At 40.1% G+C, this 22149-nt stretch overlaps 1 protein-coding gene across 1 annotated transcript; it reads right to left on the bottom strand.

Annotated features, from left to right (window-relative positions):
* Positions 1-1952: 1952 nt before the first annotated feature.
* Positions 1953-12940, bottom strand: LOC309712934 (5-hydroxytryptamine receptor 3A-like; the record flags this gene model as incomplete). The annotated part of the gene is made up of 11 exons (XM_082544148.1): positions 1953-2180; positions 2416-2519; positions 2612-2791; positions 2887-3097; positions 3250-3410; positions 3523-3692; positions 5213-5322; positions 5459-5503; positions 5937-6100; positions 7441-7506; positions 12904-12940. 11 exons carry the CDS (start codon positions 12938-12940, stop codon positions 1953-1955), a joined length of 1476 nt encoding a protein of 491 aa, XP_082400274.1.
* Positions 12941-22149: the final 9209 nt, after the last annotated feature.

Genomic DNA, 22149 nt, shown 5'->3' on the forward strand with positions numbered 1-22149 from the left:
TTTTTAGCAGCCAGATTAATCTATTTTGGACCAGCTGAAGGGAAGCTGGGAAAAGCTTAACTATATGTTTTTTTGGCAATTGAAGGGACTGGCTTCCTTAGCCTATTGACATTTTTGCCACATTCAAAGTTTAATGAAGTTAAACATCCAATCTTTGATGATAATTAAACATTCACTGAGGTAAGATACCTTTTTTAGTTTGTTAGGTGAAGCATACTAATAAAAAGTTTAAGGAGGTGGCTCAAATGTAAAATATAAATAAAATAAAAAAGAACTGGTCTAGGGTTTGACCCTAGACTAGTCCCATCTGCAAATTCTTCAACTTATATTTGTGATTCCAATATAATCATAGAAGAAGTTATAGAAATGCTGAGCGGAAATGGGAAACAAACTTCCATGATCATTACCTTTACATGGAGTGCACTTTATAATTCAAAGAGTCAGTTGGTTGTGCAACAAACACACAAACACACAAAGATATACATAAGAAAAAAATAAAAAGCTTTTTAATGTTTATTCCAACAGGATACAGATGTAAATGAAAGATATACAACACTCATGAACTGCATTGCTTTATATTGCCATGCATATAATGTGATGTGAACTAAAGTTACAGTGAATAAATGTGAGTTCAAAGTGGACCGAAATATGAGGTCCATCACACAGTACAAATGTTATAAAGTGTAGGAAAAGGGGTCTAAATTAGGGCTGGGTATCGTCACTGATTTCTAGAATCGATTCAATTCCGATTCACAAGGTCCGAATCGAATCAATTCGATCCACGATTTGATTCAATTTGATTAGTTTAGATTTGAGATTGCCTCAGACAGTCAGAAATATTATAATTCAGATCATGCATCGGTACATCTCCATATTTTTACATCTATAATAAGAAAGCTGACACTTTCAAGACTTTATCAAAGGTGTGAGCATCACAGCAGAAGCCTTTGTGTCAAAGTAGATGAGGATAAAACACAGAAAAACATGAAGGCGATTTTCCAGGCCTCGGATTTTATAAAAATATTCTGCCGTAGATCAAAAACCAAAGAAAAACGTTAATCAACATATGAACATTACCTGATGCTGCTGAAGTGAAGCAGCGTCAGGGACACAGCTAAGCATTTTGCAATTTTGCATAAATTTAAAAAGATTAAATTTGTTCAGTAGCCTATTGAACAGGAGAAATTAGGCTTTCTTTTCAGAAGAAAGTAAAAGGAAAAAAACAGCGGCGGACAGCGCTGTAAACAACGGTAGACTAGTGCATAACAAGCAAGCGAATAATGCAGAAAACAGATTTTTAGACGGGAAACTGTTCTTGAAGTACAAAGAGAGAGAGAGAGAGAGAGAGAGCGCTGTGCATGAAGTGTGATTTTATCCTGGTGGAAGCAAAACAGCAAAAGTAAGAGGGAGTTCATGACGATGTTTATGTGAAGCCTAGTTTGGGTCTTCTTTTGCTGCTGGTTCGGTCAATATTGTTTGGAGAGAGATAAAACTAACAGCTTTAGAATCTAGCGCTAAACACAGAGCGCGGACCGGTCGAAACATCAGAATCAGCGAGCTGTCGGCTTTCAGCCCCGACCGTGTCCGTGCTGTCGGGTGAGAAAGGCGACATCTCACTGATTCTGATCCACGGTCCGCGCTTTGTTTTACGTCTTTGTGCAGAATCCGTGTACCTGCTCTCATTTACTGTTTTAGCTGTTTGGTGGTTGTTGAAATTTTGTGAGGTTTAACATGAGAATAAAATATATTTATATTAAAAAATCGATTCAGGATTTTAATGAATGATATCACGTTATCCAAGCTAGAATCGATTTTAATCGATAAATCGATAATCAAAACCGACCCCTAGTCTAAATGCATACTTTAGACTTGGACTTAATAAAGGAACAGAAACTTTTAGTTAAGTAAAGTTAATCCTCATGCTAATGATTTAAAGTAAAGTAACTTTCGGCCTATTCATCTTCAGCACTGTTCCACAATAAAATCATAATTGCCAAAAACACAGTCACTGTTGTCAAATAAAAAATGACAAAAACCCTGTTGATATGTTTTACTATATTGGTCCAGTAGCCGGACTTCTTGTTGGTACTGTGCAGAGTCACGGTTTTCCTAGTCTCCCGCAGGTCACCCGAGACTTTTTCCAGTGGAAAGAACATCTTCATCAGGTTGCAGCTACAACCCTGAAAAAATAGTTTTGTTGAAATGTAATCAATAACATTACATATACAGCCATTTATAGTCTAGTTGCTGCTACATTTCACACACTGATTTGTTTTCACATTGATTTAGTGAAAGTGTTTACTTTCAACACCCATGTTAGGGTTTGGGATAATCTCTCTCTCATGCAACATGATGTCTTTCATCAGTTTTTATATTTCACTTGAAAAACACTTAAAAGTCCAATTTAACTCCAACCTTTATAGTCAGTGGTGGCAGACTGTTGATTGATGTAGACACAGTTGGTCTTTCATCCACAGATACATCATGAACAGATGCACAATGACTACATCTCTTCATGTCTGGAATAAAAAAAATAGACGGGAAGAACAATGCAACACAGCTAGAATTACATAGATAGGTGACAGACAACGACTGCTACAATTAAGCACACCTCTAAAACAGCTGTGAAAGTTGGATATGTCCTGTTTCTCCTCACAGCACTCCACCAGGCTTTGGTTTCCATCTGTCTCATTATCCTGGGCTGGCGAGTCTTTCTCAATCAGATGCATCACCAAAATTGTCTCCAGGAGGCTGAGCAGCATCAGAGCAAAAACCCCAATGCAATAGACAGCTAAGGAGGGCATCCAGCATGAAAGTGGACAAATCACTTAATGACTTGATAGCTTGATTAATTCACTGCATGAAGTCAAATATGCTCTTCTTTACCTATAAGTGGAATACTGTCTGAAGAGCTGGGCAGAATCTCATTGAGAAGAAGCTGCATCACTGTGACAGCGAGCAGGACAGTGATCTTGAAGCCGAGCTTCTCACCTCCACTGTCTAATATCAGGAAGGAGGCTAAGTCCAGAACCAAGAAGAAGAAGACTGGCAGCAAGAAATTGGCAATGTAGAGGACAGACCTCCTCTTCATGGTAATCTGTCAATTTGCATGTGAAGTGGTTAATCATCCTACTCCTACTCTATATTGGACATGTATTATGGTCACAAAAAGGAAAGTAATGAAAAAGCAGCGAAATTGATTAATGCTTTTTTCCCCATTTCTGTGCAGCTGCTCCCAGAAATACTCACAGTGTAAACAATCATAAGTTGGTTGAAGTCAAATTCATTGACAGTTTTGGTGGTAACTGACATGTTGATAAACAGCCACTCGTATTGTGTCTGCATCACATTTCGAGACCATTCTGTGACCGTATTATTGGTTTCGTTGAATTGTAACTTTATTTCTTCATCTGAAGTGAAACATAAAAATAAAAGATCAGCAAGAAAGAAATATATATTTTTGTATCTGATGGTTTGGGTTTATAACTTCATGAACGGCACGCATATATGCTATGGGCTCACCAGAGTGCATGATAGACTTAAAGGAGAGGTTACACCTCTGAACATCAAAAGGGAATTTGTACACGTGCAGCTTGCAGGTGCTTACGATCACCTGGTCATTTCTGTATTCAACCAAACCACCGCTTTCAATGGAGAGATAAGGACTCGGAGAGGCTTTGTCTCTCTCTGTCCTGTAAGACAGAAAATTACAATCAGTTATAGCCACTCAAAAAAGCAGCATCAGTTATGACAAATAGGTAGACAGAATCCTACTCAAATCTTACTCTCCAGCTGAGGAGGATTAATGCATTAAGCCACCATGTCTTAATTACTTATGTTAGAATCCAGATAAAACCTGCAACATCAAGTGGCGACTTACACAAGAGTTTGTGTTAAATTACTTAATAATTTCAGCTAGAAATGATGGACTAGAAATTCTGACAAAGTTTGGTAACCAATGATCTCTTCCCTCCCAATTGTCCTCAGACACGCCTTTATCCACACCTCATCAAGCTCAGACCACCAGGATCAATACGAATGACCCACACAAACATGCCTGCGTGGGACAAAAATGAACCCTAGGGCTGTTCCACACAGAGTCCAACTGGTAATACCCACACATGGACCACAGAAGTTTTGCCCTTTGTTGCCCTCAAGAGCAAATCATACCTTTTCATCTCTGCTCTGGAGAATACAGCATCTGTTACTATGGAGAATGTACCCCATTAAGAACTGACCCATTTTCGTAGTATAAGAAAAACTAAGGATTTAATCTGTAGTTACTGGATAAGCCATGAGTACCATTCAGAGAAAGTTGGGAAATAGCTTTAAGATGGTGAAAGATGTACCCATAGGCCTCTTCCTTGATTCAGACATGGTCTTTCTTTTTTCATGTAAGGGAGCTACTCTAACTTGCATTCCTCTCTGTGCAGGATGTGTAACTCTTCATCATTGAAAAAGTAGCCACTGGTCTGTAGGAAAAGGCAGATCTAACACAATATCTTTTGGATGTGTTGTTTTAGGTGTGTAAAAAGAAATAGAGCAGTGGGCAGGCAATCTGTCCATAGGTTTGTTTGTTTTGTTTTGTTTTTTTTTTTTTGGGGGGGGGGGGGGGGGGGGGGGGTTGCAAAGGATTTAGCACTAAAACTAAAACACTAAAACTTTAGCAACACAAGGATGAACAAGTGCAGGAATATCACTGCGAGATTATCTAAATGACAGAGGGATATCCAAATAACTGAATATTCAGGTGCATCCATATAGATATGTGCTGGACAAAATGGATCTTGGAAAAGGAAGGTTATCATTTCATGTTTCAAAGCCACCTCATGTACCTCATGAATCCTGCTTGGTTTGAGCTGATTGCGCCATGACAAAACAATTATCCAGGACAGCATTTAGTTGCTATTCTTTTTTAATGGGATGGTCAACATAGATATAGTCTTTATTAATGTCTTGGAGGGCTCAACATGACCACATGGACTTGAAGGGCTTGCTGCTCAATTTGCAACATATTTAATGAATTATACAATATCTTCAAGGATAAAAAAAATTAATGATGTTAAGATTTTGAAGAGCAGCATATACGTTTCTAATAATGAATTATAAATGTTCAGCTTTGGGTTTGTTTGTTTTTTAGCTGTAGCTTAATGCCTTATTGCTAGTGACTGTATGGTCTGTGTGAGTTTATGTGCATATATGTTAAACTTACATCTCTGAAATAGTTATATCTGGCATCCACAAATATTCAGTAGGAATTGTTATTTGTTTAATTCCACAGAATTGATCTGGATCCCACTTAGTGTACTCGTTTTTCCATGACTAGTCAGAGGGATACAAATAAGAGGAAAGAGATACAAACAAGGAGAAAAAGACAAAAGATGAAAACACGTAATTTCAAGCAATTTCAATTTCAACAATACTGTGAAAATTGATGTATTTGAAAGAGAAAACTCACCAAATAAACCCAAATGTAAGAAATTAAGGTCTGGTCAATTTCTCTCTGTGAACAAAGAAATCAAGCAGTGTTCAAGCTCAAATGGTTGAGCCTGACTTGTGCCACAGTAATCCTAGAAAGACCTGGGTAAGATCAACAGTATGCAGCCTCCAATAGACAAGAAAAACCCAACATCTGGGAAGTCTTAAATGGTCTTAGACAACTAACAGAAGCATAGAAGGCCACAAAAAGACAGACATTGATGTATTCATAGATGAAGCTTATGGATCTCCATAATTAAGAGAATACCAAACTGAGAGAATACATGACATGGAAAACTGAAATTATGCATATGAAGCAGACAAATATGCACCAATTGAGCAGACTTTTGACATTATTTTATTATCGAAAGAAACAAACTATTTGGTAACAAAAATGTCCATTATCATTTATTCAAACTAAAACACACAAACATACACAAGTAGCTTGAACAACTTACCATATCCAGAATAGCGTAGAGTTTCATGTCAAGCACAACATCTGTATGATGACTGTTGTTTATAATGGGCCGGCTCACAGTGTACTTAATACTGTCTTTACTTAGATCCAGGTGCTGTACAATAGCCTGAAAATTGCAGAGTTTCTCCACTTCCACTTCATTATCTAAAAGGACACATAAAAAGACATTCTTGACATTGATGTTATGATATGAAAACAATAAAGCAGCTTCTGTGCTTTCATTTCAGATTTTCAATTTATTGCAGGTCTGGATAACTGTGTCAAGAAAACAAAAAACAAACAAACAACAAAAACAGACGACATCACTTGTTGGCATGTACAGTACTGTGGAAACGCCTTCAGTCATCTTTATTTTCTTTATATTTTGCTATTAAAAGTGAAGAGATTAATTGAAAGGTTAGCAAGCATACATGTAATTACTGTATATGAAGCAAAAACTTCATTTATACAATTCCAGCTTGAAATTCAACACTTCGTATAAAAAACAATATTATCCAACATAGTCTGAGCTCTCTTAGGCAAACTTTCTTGTAATTTCTTAAAGTAGTCTTCAGTAGTAGTTTTCTAATCTTCACTAAGGACATTCAAAGCTCTTCTTTGGATGTTAGTGGCCTTTTGTTCTATTATCTGTCATAATGATTTCACATTATTTAATTAATTTCGAGGTCTATCTTTGACTGTTAGTTTTCCATTCTGTGCTTTTGTATCCATTTTATTCTTTTACTGCATTAGCAGTGTGGTTGCCAAGCTAAAAAAAATAAATAAATAAAGATGCTGATCAGCTGCTCCTGTATACCTGATCAAAATCTGACAGTACTTTTCTGCATTCATACTTCAAACAGTTTTGACTGGCTCCCGAACCCCACTGGCTTGAGTGAAGCCCCACATCATAACAAAACCTCCATCATGTTTCACAGTTGGCTGTGGTACCTCTCTGCTGAGCTCCTCTATACATATAGACAAAGGTTTCAATCCAAAAGTACAAATTTTGGATTCTTCAGTCTACAAAACTTGTTGCGACTGATTATCAGTTCTTGTGTAATTTGACATACCTCAGCCTTTTCACCCTGAGCCTCTTGACAGCCTCCATTCCACTGAGACCATTTCTGTTGAGGCTTTGGTGAATGGCAGGTGGGGCTGAAGGGCCAGATCCATCTCTTAGCCCTGTATCAGATCTTTGTTGGATTGTTTTTTGTTTCTTAAAGCCATGAACTTGAGATACTGTTTGTGTGCTCATGTTCGGATGAGGTTTTTGACTAATAGCTCTTTGAGAATTGCTTTGTTGGTGCAAAAATACTATTTTATGTCAGTCAAACTGTGTTATCCTCTGTCATAGGCTTAAGAAAATGGTTAGGTGGAAGTGCTGGAATGAAAACGACTCCCAAGGAGAGAAAAACTGAGAGACTGGAAATAAGAGGTGGCAAAAGACTTTAAGAGAGAGAGAGAGAGAGAGAGAGAGCGAGATAGAGAGAGACGCTATGTACCTCTTATAGTGGTCTCACTGGTCATCTGTTGATCTTCCTGTAGCTCTGAACTGGATGCATTTTCAGCTGACAATGAGTGTACTAATTTTTAAAAATAAAAAATGTGTTAATATGACTTGCTTTACTTTAATATGTGGTTAGAATTAATTTGAGGTTTTATTTAAAAATGCAGTGTCATGAATAACTGTGTGGCAGGCAGGATGCTGAACCAAACACAAAACTCTGGAAACAGTATGAACTCAATTCAATTGCTGAACAATGACAAACAAAGGAAGTCCAAAAACACACACAGAGCGAGATATGAAAATTAAAAACTAGGAATAATGGAACCAAGAAACACAGAGCAGGGGAGCACACAGCAAAGTGAGATGACACGGAAAAGGGCAAGAGGAGAGAATATTTACACAAGGTAAAACAGGTGGGAAACAAATCGGTGAAAATGAGACAAAGGAAATGAAATGAAATGAAAAGCACAAGAAACCAAGACACCAAAATCTGTTTGATTTTGGTGTCTTGGTGTCCAAAAACAACCACAGAGTTAAGACTGGAGGAACAGAATGGGGTCATGAAAGAGAACTAACAAATATAAGGAAACATTATGAGCAAAGAAGTAAAGGCAAAAATATCAGAGACATAAAAGCACAAGAATAAAATCATAAACAACAACTTTGATAAAATCCTTTCACGAAGCCCAAAGCAAACCTTGAACCACAAAACTGAAAAACTCGGGTTTAAGACTCAGGGATTATGACACTAATGGATGTTAGATATCACAGGAAAATATATCGTACGGTTACAGTGTAACCTTGGTTCTCTTAGTGGGAGACTATCTCTCCACACCGTTACATATTCCATATGTACGGAGTACGAGCCCCCTTGGTCGTGGTGTGTGGATATTTCTTTAAGACACTCCAGCACGCCCGGCTACGCCCCACAGCTTACGTATAAAACAGCTGTGTGGACGTGACACCGGTGATGATCAGAACGCATCTCCGAGCGGCCTCACGGTGGAGAGATAGTCTCTCACTAAGAGAACCAAGGTTACACCGTAACCATACGTTCTCTAGCATATCGAGACTATCTCTCCACACCGTTACATATTCCATATGTACGGGGTAACTCTGTAAGACACCCCGCGAGGAGACAGTGCACCACCGAGAGTGAAGGTGCCGGGAGTCAGTGACAACGCACCAAGAGAGACACCACCCTGGTCAGGGCTTCGCAATGCGAAGGCCGAGCCAGGGGGTGGAGGCAGCAGTCTGCAGACGCTAGACTGCTCTGAACCGGTCATGCAGGACACAGGACCGCAAGTGATTGGCCGCTCAAGGTCAGCCCGGGAACCGCGAGGCAGACCGGCAGGGAACGCAGCACACCGAGCTACCAAGTAGCATCCCGCTGGTCGCATAGGCCTACGACATGAGGGCAATGCCAGACAGAGAGTCGGCGCTACAGGCTGGAGAACTCTCACTCGCCACAGCGAGGTCCGACTGGCGTGTACGCCGGCGAAGCGGGCAACACGCCAGGGGAACACAGCCAGCAACCGCAGGTGAAGCTTTGGATGTGACCCGTCCATCCTCAAAGCCGAAGCCACCCCGAGCTGTTCACAGACAGGGAGGGGGGGGCTGGCAGCCTAGCCGGCATAAGTGGAGGGCTGAGCAAGGCGATGACCCGAAGGTCCACCCCCAGCACCGTCACCACGTGCTTGTCTGTAGACAGAGGAGCCTCAAGAGTGAACTCGCAATGAGACACTCGAGATCATACACAAAGTCCCAGCTACTGGGCGTCCCCGTGCTGGCCGTGTAAGTCCGTGACACACAGGCAAAGCACAGACAGGGAGCCAGCATCGCAGGCTGGGGGACACTCACTCGCTTGCTAAGGCATCAGACACAGCGAGGATCGACCGGCGGGCAAGCCGGCAAATGCGGCAACATGCCAGGAGAACACAGCCTGCAGTCGCAGCAGCCTATATACCAGACAGAGACTGGCCAAGGAGGCTGGAGAACACACATTTGCTGGCTGACGTATCAGACATAGCGAGGCCCGACTATTGCTGCATTCGCTGGCTTACACGCCAGGGGAACACAGCAAGCAGCTGTAGTGCAGCCGCTGGAGAGGAGCTCCAAGCCAGGGACGCGACCCACAGGTCGCCCCAGGGCCAAGCGGCACAACACACTCGCTGGCTGACTTATCAGACACAGCGAGGCCTGGCTAACACGGAACGGGTGAACCGCCTGCAGGGAGCCAGGCGCTGTGGGCTGGAGAACACTCACTCGCTGAGCATCAGACACAGCGAGGTCCAGCTGGCGCGTAAACCGGCGAAGCGCGGGCAATACGCCAGGGGAACACAGCCTGCAGCAGCAGCAGTAGCAGCAGCAGCAGAGGCTGAAGCTGCAGTCAGAGCCGAGAAGCCGCCCCACTCGAGCAATGACAGGAGCCCTGCTGGCCGTGTGAACCGCGCACTGCGGGCAACACACTAGGCTGTAGAATGCCACTCGCCGCAGCGAGGTGCGACTGGCGTGGAAGCCAGCGAACGTGGGCAAACACCAGGGCAACACAGCCTACCAAGCCACTCGAGCACAGCAGCTGGCTATCGCTGTGACAGAAGCCCGCGATATGCGGATGATGCCCCAGAACGGAAGGCGGAGCCACCACCTAGAGAAGTCAAGCCACAACAGAGACTTGCCTGGCACTAGGCAGTGACACAGTGCCAGGGAGAAAGAGCCTGTCGAAGCATCTCGGCCACTCAGTGGATTAGCCCAGGGAGGACGAGGCCCAGGGCCTGTCCCAGGAGTAGAGCAGCTGACCTGCACCAACCACGATAGGGGAGGTGCTGGTGGCTCAGGCCACTAAGGGCCCAAGTGAGGAGCAACCTAAGGTTCATCACCAGTGCATAGCAGCCACTCTGCAGAGTCTATAGACAGGGGGCCAGCAGAGGGGGCCTGATGAGACACTAACGGACAGACGGGAGGTGTCAACTCACTGAGCGGGCACCTGCTGGCCATGTGACCCGCGATACAGGGGAAACCCACTAGATGGAGAGCCAGCGCTGCGTGCTGGAGAACACCCACTCAGCGACTGACATATCAGACACAGCAAGGTCCGACTGGCGTGTGAGTCGGCGAACCGTGGGCTATACGCCAGAGGAACACAGCCCGCAGCAGCAGTACAGCTGCAAGATGCAGGGCCAAGGCAGGGATGCAACCTGTAGGGTCCATTCAACCACGGAGCCGCCCAGCCGTCCACAGACGGGGGGGCTGGCAGTCCAGCCCGCTGATGGCTAAGCGGGGACTTAACCCAAAGGTCTGCCCCAGGGCTAAGCGGTCGCAAGCGCTGTCCGCAGACAGGGGAGCAGCAGGTGTGAACTTCGAAATGAGACACTCGTGCACAGTGCGGCAGGCTGGAGAACACTCACTCGCCGGCTGAAAAATCAGACACAGCCAGGCACAGCCACACTGCTCGTGCCTACCGTAAAAAGGCAAAATGCCATTCACAGACATGTTTGGGACGGTGGGCTGCCATACTTCTTCTACCAAGCAAGGGGGCGGGGCCACACGCTAACCAGGAAGGTAGCCGGTGTCGTGCCAAACTAGATATCACCAACAGAATTTGTTTCCCCTGCGTCGGGAGCACACGCTGGACTGTCCAAATCACGGACAAACAGTATCCCACATTGTTGATTTTTAGTTTACAAACACTTCTTATAATGACTAACTACTCCTGACATTTTTGAGATGTTAGCTCTTTATACAACGAAGTTATAGTGGGATACAAATAATATCAGGCTGATCCTGACACAATTTGTTCCCCCTATGTAAATCACGGACAAACAGTATCCCACATTGCTGATTTTTAGTTCACAAACACTTTTTATTATGAAGCATTACTCCTGAAACTTTGGAGGATTTAGCTCTTTATATAGTAAAGTTACAGGAGAATAAAAATAGTTATCAGCCAAAATGTTAATGGTTTGTTAAAATAATCCCATCTGATACCCCGTGAGCAATAAATATATAATTTTCTGTTGTAACCCCCAAACTGAATGGTAATGTAATGATACTAATTTTTCACTTTTTCACAAAATGAATGGTCAAAATGAATGAAGCGTTGGCCGGCACTTAAGCCTGTTTTTTTTTTCGAGGCGATATGCCAGGGAAGGGGGACCAACCAAGGGAAAGCAAGGGCTAGCTAGGGGGTACCAAGCTAAGGGATACCAGGGGAATAGCGGGGAACACCAGGGCACACAGGGGGAATCTACCAGGGGAGAGGCAGCGCCCACGGAGGATGCCGAAGCACGCTCCTGACGGACGCACATTCATACCCCACTCTCAAGGCTCTCTCTCTCACTCACTCTCTCTCTCTCTCTCACACACACACACACACACACACACACACACACACACTCTCTCTCTCTCTCTCACTTACACACACAAACACACACACACTGGTGTCACGTCCGCACAGCTGTTTTATACATAAGCTATGGGGCGTAGCCGGGCGTGCTGGAGTGTCTTAAAGAAATATCCACACGCCACGACCAAGAGGGCTCCTACCCCGTACATATGGAATATGTAAAGGTGTGGAGAGATAGTCTCGATATGCTAGAGAACAAATGTTTAAATTAAGTCATTTTACAGTTGACACTGACAATTATTAGTTCAGTTTGATTGCAACACATCTGAAAAAAGCTGGATGGGGAAAAAACGGCTGAAAAAGTAAAATAACAAAAAAGAACTAGCTGGAGAAACATTTTGCAAACCATTAGGTTAATAGCAGGAAGCCAGTGAGCATGATTAGATGTAAAAAGACCGTCTGAGCAAAGCAGATTTTCTCAGAAGTAAAGCTGGGCAGAAAATCAATAATCTACGAAAAAACTGTATTTTAAATAGTAGAACAACTTCAGAATAATATTCCTCAATATAAAATTGTGAAGACTTTGAATGTCTCATCATCTACAGGACATAATATCATCAAAAGATTCTAAGAATCTTAAACCTCTGGGAATTTAAGACTTATCTATAGCAACACATTTGTAGCTAAAGAGTCCAGGTTCCAAAATGCCTGCCTGCAGTCCATCTGAAAACATTTTGTACATCTTCATATTGAATATACTTTATTAAATATACTTAATATATACTTATAATATATACTTAATATACTTAAGTTTAAATCCATCTGAGTTACTAGATACCAGATGTGTTATCTTTCTTTCTCTCTTTCTTTTTATTTTATATCTCTGATCTATTAATTGTAAAAAAGGGGAATTTAATTTAGTAAACAAGATATATTTACTGGGAAATTATAGAGGAACCTGTTCTTGCACTGAAATGCAATCTATTACAAGTAAAGAAGCGTTACTGATTAAAATAAAATAAAATATAAAAATATATTTATACTCATAAAAAATAAAGTAAATTAAATGGTATAAATTGTCATCTCCATTTAATTAGAATAATCTCAGCTTACCCACAAGTAACAGCAGGAAGAAGAAACTTGCAATCATTGTAGCCTTGAGAGACCAGAGAGCTTTTTCACCCTCTCTGTGGTGTCTAGAGAGTTTTCTATTTTCCTCTATTGATGTCATAGCCCTGCCCAACAGAGGGTGGGGCAAATTGTATCTATCCTAACAGAGTGGTAACAAAAGCTTAAACACTAATTTGTTTAAGCTTTTGTTTTTAAAAAAAGCCATGGAATTAATATTTTTCCTGCATTCAACCAAACTCTTAATATTCTATTTTCCAGCTCAAACTTTTACGTTCCTGTCATTAATCTGGTTGATTATTGTATTTTCTTTCTATTTTGAATAAAAGTTAACTTTTTTTTAAACAGTATCAATATTTAATCATTAAAAGTAATTGAATCAGACTGATTACATACTAATCTAAACAATAGAAGAGCTTTAACTCTGGCTTTTAATTAAAAACATTAATAGAAAACAATTGAAAATGTGCTGGTATTATGGATGATTATGAATTAAGAAAACAAAACATTTTTTCTAAATTTATTGTCTATTTCCTTCTGCATGTGTCTTTAAATAGATGTTTCTACAGATAAAATTTCACTAATGTTCATTGTACTGGTCTTGTTTGTGGAATTGGTGTGCTTTATAAGAATCTACAGATGATTTTAGAGCATTTTAGAGCATCCAGGTAATAAAGGCATGTGAATCCACAATTCATGTCCAGGTTGTGTAAATGTTGTAAAACTGTATCAGACTTGCAAACAACAGATCCTATGTCACCGGAATATACAAAACTGAATTATATCTAGATAGCCACACATTTCTTTATCATCTTTCAGATGTTCAGATATTTATCAATCAAAGCAGCAAAATATGAATGTGAGGAGAAGAAAACATATTTCAGCGCTCGATCAGGAGACGCAGTTCGGTCCCATTTGGCAAAAAGAGAAAGTTGATAACTGTGATCTTATTGTTGCTTTATCAGTAATCAGTGATCAGACACTGAAAATATTCAAGTTCATTACGTACTGCTGTTCCAATGTCAGCATTCATTTTTATCCATTAAGATATCAGTGCTTTAAAAAAAATCAAGCATGAAAATTGTGTTTTCCTTGCACTAGGAAAAAGCAAAACAAATACATTTATGTTAAAAGAAAGAATTATTATGTGACAGTGTAGTCTGACCCTAATAGGAACAGTACACATTCGTACATTCAGAGTTGTGAGTAGTGCAACCATGCTGAATGGATGTTAAGGTATGCAATTAGGTTTTGCATCTACAGTGAAGTAGGTAGAACACGGACAATGACATTTCCAGGAATACTTACAGTGTAAACAACTATAGACTGACTGAAGCCAAAATGGTTGACACTGTTATTAGTGACTGACATGTTAATGAGGAGATACTCTCACTATCATATTCCTACATGTAAACAGGAATGTAAAAATAACTGAGCAGATCAGGAAGGAATATATATATATTTTGTGGTATATGGTTGTATGTGTTCTTGACACCTTGAACACTCATTGGTTTTATAAGCAAAAGAAACACAAAATATTTGGCAAAGGAAATATCAATATGAAAACCATCAAAAAAGCAATCAATGGTTTCATTTCAGTGATTACTTCTGCAATATAATGAGTGTGGTTCATAATAGGTGTCTTCTGACTGTCTTTGCTCCATTTCCATTTCTTCAGAAATCATATCACGCATGCTGTGTCGGAGATTAAATTCATGACATTAAAACAATGAAGCAATTTCCATGCTTTCATTTTTTTCTCATTAAAAACACTGGAACGCTGGTTGTCATCAGGGATCCAAATGACATAGTCACATGTATTTACACTGATTTGTGTTCATACAGTTATGTGTAGCCTATTTGCACAGTAAAGTGCTATGTATTGAGACATAATGAAAAAAAAGTCACCTGATAATTAAAAAAAACCCCACATGAGTGTGTGGTTGTTTTGCCCTTTCCTTTTTGTATTGCTCCACCCCTAGGTCACAAGACTCCTCCCAGTGGGTGTGTCTTAAGTTAAAAGTTAAAGCACTCTCACTAGGAGGGTGGACATTGGTAGGAGCTGATTATTGTCACTATTTCTGGACCACCATAAAACTGGAAGTTGAACCCTTACCCTGTCATCCTTGATTTTTATTCAGTGGGAAGACTGGAGAGCACTGCAGCGACAAATGGTAGGTGGTGTGTGTGTGTGTGTGTGTGTGTGTGTGTGTGTGTGTGTGTGTGTGTGTGTGTGTGTGAGAGAGAGAGAGAGAGATAGAGACCATGTGAGAGATATGTGGGTGTATAGATTTCTTTTACAGACAACACCACAGTTCTCCCTCTGGATACTTGTAATAAAGAAACCTCTTCCTCTTCCACCTCTATGTGATTTAAAGGATGCACTTGACTCAGCTGAAGTGCTTTGTAGGAGTAGGAGTGTAGGATGGATGTGGTTATACTATATCTGAGGATTACGGACTCAGTGGTGTTGCAGAGACTGTTCTTCATGAACTGAAGCATTACATAAGCCATGTGTGAGCCCAATGCCCCCCAAGTGTCCCCACCCCCAGATTTAAACCTTAGCCAACTTTTAACAATTTAAATAGTTGCCTTGAAGTGGGGTTAGTTATAGACATCAAAAGTTTGGACTAGTCTGTAAATATGTTAATTTTATAGATGAAGCTAGCCACTTTAACATGACAGTCTCATCGGTAATTTTAAATTTGCTGGAAAGATGGGTTAGTTGTGCAAGAAACATACAGAGAAAGGAGAAGTTTATTTATTTATTTTTTACATTTTTAGAACCAGATAACAGGACTGATTATTTCATGCTAATACACAAAGTATCTAGGAAGCAAATAGATTTACAGGAAACATGAGCTACAATGCTTGATGTTGCCAGAAATAAGCAAGCGTGGCTATTGTAGCGCAGGAGGTAGAGCATCTACTAGTTGGAAGATTGGTGGTTCGATCCAGGGCTGCTCCATGCTAAATATCCTAACCCCAAGTTGCCTTCTCTTTTGCCTAAATAAGGCAAGTTGTATAAAGCACTTTGATTGCTCAGGTATAGTAGGAAAGTACTATTTATGATCCAGTCCATTTACCATATTTGACACAAGTCATAAAAGATCTACACTTCCAATACACTGTACTTTAAATATATTCATTAGTTAGAATTGGCAGAACATTAGCATTTTGTTTATTACTTGTCAAACATGTACATAGATCAGTAATTGGTGTCAAAATTAATGAAATGAAATATTCCATTATAGGCAGACATTGCTCAAGTTCCTGTCTGAACGAATACAAAGTTTAACTGAGCTTAAAGAAAATCTTTAAAAGAAGTGGAGAAGTTAATTCACCATTCCACTGCATACCAGACAACACAAACAACGTGTTAGACTGTCTTAACTTCACCCATTGTGTAAATATGTTATAAACCTTATTTAAAGGGAGCTAAAAAAAAAAAAAAACAGACTTTAAAGGCAAGCCAGCAGGATTAAAGGTAAATAACACAACATTAATACCTAAGACAGAGATAGAGTAGATAATAAGATGGGAGGGAATACTAGAGAGGCTAGACTAAACTAAAGAAAAGAATCAAATATAAAGAACAACTCTAACACCAACCAAAAACAGAATACAAACTAAAAATAATGACTAAGAAGCTTAAGGACCTGATATTACATTGCAGCTAACATGCAGTATCTGCTAGCTGTTAGTTACATTACAGCTAACCACTGGATTTTCCCTTTTCAGTGCAACTAGTCAAATAACAAGGAGCCAAATACTGCTAGAGACAAAGACAGTCAAAGTGGACAGTATATCCTTGGTTTCTTGCAGCCTGAAACTGATCCCCTTAAACTGATTTTTAGGTTTAGTGTCCTTATTTTCCTCCAAGTTATCAATTCTGTCACTAGTTAGCTAAGATAAACTAATGTAAGTGTATTTGCTGCAACCAACCAACCGACCGACCTGGTGACATAACATCCCGTGCTGACAGAAGATGGTGCTAAACATCCTTTTAAAACTTTAAGCAGTTATTTCTTAAGTCCAGCTTCACAGACACTGTTACATCCCTTTCAGTTTTTGAGAGTAGGGCTCCATCCGTAAATATCCTCTTTAAACACTTCTGACTGGTTTTAAAGTAAATTACTGTGAACCATCATCAACCTGCACCTTAATAGAACGGGTTTTATTTGGACCAATGGGAAAGAACAGCAGGGGTGAACACATTAAAAATAAGTTCATGTTGATCTTAATCACTTCATTTTTTTTGTTTGCTTTTTACTTCAGCCCTAGTAGTTTTCACTGTTCCACAATGAAAACATAGTTCCCAAAAACACAGTGAGTGTTGTGATATAAAAAATTAAGAACATCTTATTGATTCTTTTAGCTATTCTAGTCCAGTAGCCAGACTTCACGTCTTTCCTTTTACTGCCAAGCAGATTCATTGTTTTCCCGTTCTCTTCCAGTTCATTTAAGACTTGTTTGAGATTAAGGGATGCCTCCATCAATTTGCTGCTGCTATCCTGTAAAAGTATAGATTTATTTTTTTAAGAAGGAAATGAACAAGCTTGCAAATTATATACAGAAATAAATTAAGTATTAATTTACACATAACCATATCTCTAAGGAAATATATAACTTTATTTGTGGGCAGCTACAGTTTAGATTGGATGGGTTGTTACCAACATCTGCGAAGAATTTCATATCAATAATACCTTTAAAAAAAGATTTACTTAGAAAATTGGTGATGTGTTTAATATTTTACCTGCAGTACATGTATGGTGAAATGACTGCTGGTACTTTTTAAAAACTGGTTTGTTGCCATTGTGACTGGAATAATAGTTTAACTGATATGCAAACACACATTTTAACTTTCATGCAACATGACAACTTTTTATATGGTTTTTTTTCTTCCTAAAAACGTGTTAATTCTCACCTCTTTGGTCACAGATTCTGTTTCATCAGGCGATGCATCATATACAGGTGCACAGTGACAACATTTCTTCATCCCTGGAATGACATATTAAACACAAAAAGCAACATAATTGAAACCATAACCAGAAATGTAAACTTGCATACATGATATCTTTTAGATCCAAAAGTAGAATAACTGTTATGATTAAGCTCACCTGTAAAAACAGCATTTTAAGTTTTAAGTGCTACTCACTTAGGCTTTGGTCACCATCTGTCTTGTTGTTTTGTGTAGCAGAGTCTTTATCAAGCAGATGCATCACTAAAATGCTTTCCAAGAGGCTGAGCAGCATCAGAGTAAAAACCCCAACGCAGTAGAGAGCTGAGGAGAGTAGGTTGTGTTAATGTGATTAACTAATGTCTTCCATCAAATAAACTCGTCTTCTTTACCTATAAGTGGAACCTTGTTTGAAGAGCTCGGCAGAATGTCATTGAGTATAAGCTGCATCACGGTGACAGCAAGCAGGACAGTCACCTTGAAACTGAGCTTCTCACCCCCACTATCTGAGATCAGGAAGGAGACCAAGTCCAGAATTAAGAAGAAGAGGATCGGCAGAATGAAATTGGCAATGTAGAGGACAGATCTCCTCTTCATGGTAATCTGTGAAATCATGTGTCAAGTGGTTAATCATCCTTCTACTTTGCATTAACTATTAAGGCAGGCACAAAAAGTAAATAAGGAAAAACAAGTGTGCACAGAGAAAAGATGCAAATGCAGAGAACGCTGAGTGAGAAAAATCACCTTCATGCTTATGACACTGACTTTTGTTCTGTCCTCATCACAACTTCAAATTACACTGAGAATGTTTCAGAAAGCCAGAGAAAGTATAGTATAGTATACATGGGTATAGCACCTTTATTTTGAAAATCACCAAATTCTCAATGCCCTATGACTGGCTTCCTGCCCTTCTTCAGCTTCCATAAAAAATAGACCGGATTGTAATTTAAGCCACATGAAGCGAGACTTGCTTAATGCGACACTGCTGAAATGCATTGCGGAGCATCTAGAGGAATTGCAAATATCTTGAATGGATGTAACCAACTCCTGCAGCCACGTTGGCACCAGAACACTTTATTTCCTTCTCTTACAGACTTTCCTTGGCTGCCAGCACCCATTTGGTGCCCCTTGGTATCTCTTGCCTATGCCCCAATGTGCCCCTCTGTAAATAAACCCAACTCTTAGTCTATTTCACCAGTAACCATGATAGAACAACCCGGCCAATCTCCAGGCCCAGCAGACTTGGAAACAGTCCATATACCCGTCATGGGGCCATGTTAGGTGAGTATGACCAAGTTCTCGGTGCTTTGGTCCAGCAACTAAAGCCAACTTCACAGCAGATTAGTCAAATGGATTGTACCCTGCAGGCCATTCACTCTAAGTTTGGTTGAACTCCCTGCTTGAGCTTTACCAAATGATTTCCCATATGGTTGGTCTTCTTGTGGGACCAGTTGTTAGATTAGCCTTGGGCATATTTAACAACTAACCCAACATCTTGAGTTTATTTTGAAAGCTTAACCAGGCTAAACCAGGCTATCGCCCAAAAGCGATCATCTGTCAAAACGTGATTGCCTGTATTTAATGACTTGTTGGCCTATAATATGTGAAACAAATATCAAATGTATCTCTGATGAATTATATTGATTCTTGAGCTACAAACAACATTCCTGTACTAATGTTTTGGCAGACAATCACGTTTTGGCACAATACCTTGTTTGATCACATCCTCTGTGAGGATGAGATTATTTGCCAGCTGTTTGCTCTCCATCTGGGAGAGGTTCAATAACATTAAAATATTTTTGGATTAAAAAAAATCTTATAATAATCATTTTATTTGATACTGATCTAGTTGGTTTTGTAGAATTGCTGCAGTATACTATTAGAACGCAATGACTTTTCTGACAATATACTTCTTCCCATAATCATTAAAGTAATAATCAGCAATAAATAAACATTTGGTACATTCAGTATCCAGTGCCATTTTTTTTATCAACAGGGCAAAAATTACTTTGTTGGAGCTTAAGAACGCGGCAACCGAAGTAGGTGTCAGTAATCATAAATGTGGTGAAGAAACCTAGGCATTGAAAGCTGCCGGGGGGAAAAAGCTACACAATGGATTACCTTTGTTTTCATGACGAATGAATTAAACTAGAAATATGGTTTGGCTTGATGCTGTGTGGCTAAAGTGGATAAATGTTTTCAAAATACTTACAGTGTAAACAAGCATAGATTGAAATGAGTCCAAATCACTGGTTTGGTTGTTGACTGTAATGTTGAGGAACTCCCATTCATCCTGTGTTTCTATCAAGTCTTTGGACCACCTTGTTATCACTTTATCATTTTCCAGTGTTTTCAAATTTATTTCTCGAGCTGAAGTGGGAAAATGCAGTAATCACATCAGTAAGGAAGAAAAATATGCCGTGGTATCTGATGATGTCTATTCCTGAGACCAAGAAAAACAAAATCTGTTATGAACTCACGAGTATGTGTCATTGACTTGAAGGAGAGGTTGCAGCTCTGAATGTCAAAGGGGAATTTGTACACATTCATCTTACAGGTGCTTACTACCACATGATCATTCCTAAATGAGACGTTGCCATTTGAATAAATCGTCAGAAAAGGGTTTGTAGTAGCCCTATCCTTCTCTGTCCTGAATGAAAATGAAAAACAAATTTTACACGAGGTATAGTGCAATTCCATAGCATCTATCATAGACCATGAGAAATGAAATTAAAGCAAAAGCAAGCAGCACATTTTATAAATAAATTTTTTTTCTAACAGTCTCCCCCCTCTTTTTTAACACAAAGTGTAGGCACAGTTTTCATATTTTTTCCATGAAATAACAATGTTACAGCATCACCATAACTGTTGGTGGGTCAGTGAATGTGAATACATTCCGACCAAGTGACCGAGTCCTTTTTTATTCGCGGGGCGATTGTGGCTCAAGAGTTGGGAGTTCGCCTTGTAATCGGAAGGTTGCCGGTTCGAGCCCCGGCTCGGACAGTCTCGGTCACTGTATCCTTGGGCAAGACACTTCACCTACCAGGCCAGAAGGGCCGGTGGCGCGATATGGCAGCCTCGCCTCTGTCAGTCCGCCCTAGGGCAGCTGTGGCTACAACTGTAGCGTGCCTACAGTTGTAGCATGTAGGCCTCCACCAGTGTGTGTGAATGGGTAGATGACTGGCTGTGTAAAGCGCCTTGGGGTCCCTAGGGGGGACTAGTAAAAGCGCTATACAAATACAGGCCATTTACCACTTCTCTTTAATAGTTGTTCTTGTGTTTCTTGTTTTTGTTTATCTATTGTGGACTACTGCCCCCCTAGGTGGAGCTCAGAATTTTATAGACAATTGTGTTGATAAACTCATTAGGAAGGCCAGCTCTGTTCTGGGATGCACCCTGGACTCAGTGCAGGTGGTGGGAAACAGAAGGACTCTGGCCAAAATAACATCTCTGATGGATAGAGTCTCCCACCCCATGCATGTAAATGTTGCTGAACTGCAGAGCTCCTTCAGTGACAGACTGCTGCATCCTAGATGCATGAAGGAGCGTTTCCGCAGGTCCTTCCTCCGTGCAGCTGTCAGACTGTACAATCAAAACTGCTCCCAACAAACACAGATGTTTACATCAGTGCTTCTCCTGTTATAACTGCACATTACTTTTTCTCAGCCTATATATACACTAACTTATTGTAAGTTACATGTCTACTTTTTAATGCACAGGTACAATACACAATCTGCACTTTTCTAATTATTCTAAATATTCGTAACTATTTAAACATCTTTCACTATCCTGCTCTGTTTGCACACTATCTGTACGCTAATTTTAACAACTGTACTGTACTCTGCTCTGCTCTGGTAACTATTGTCCATGATGTAAATATGTAAAAATTGCGTTTTCTGTCCTATGTCCTGTTCTTTTTGTATATGTGTGTTTTGTTTTTTTTTTGCTGCTGATACAACCAAATTTCCCCTTGTAGGACAATTAAAGGATTATTTTTATTCTGTTCTCCTATTCTACATCTAAGAGTGTATGGATAGAATATAAATATTAAGCATATTAATATTAAACTTACATTTCTTCGATAATTAAATCTGGCATCCATAACAGTTCAGTAGGAATTGTTATGGATTCAAGTCCACAGAATTCCTTTGGGTTCCAAGAAATGTGCTCATTTTTCCATCTCTACACAAGGTTTTGTAAAAGAGAAGGGAGGGATGGAAGCAAGAAAAACAGATGAAATCCATATTTCAACAATAGCTTGAAATTGTGTA

This window comes from Aulonocara stuartgranti, assembly GCF_965226115.1.
Source record: "Aulonocara stuartgranti genome assembly, chromosome: 8".
NCBI lineage: Eukaryota > Metazoa > Chordata > Actinopteri > Cichliformes > Cichlidae > Aulonocara > Aulonocara stuartgranti.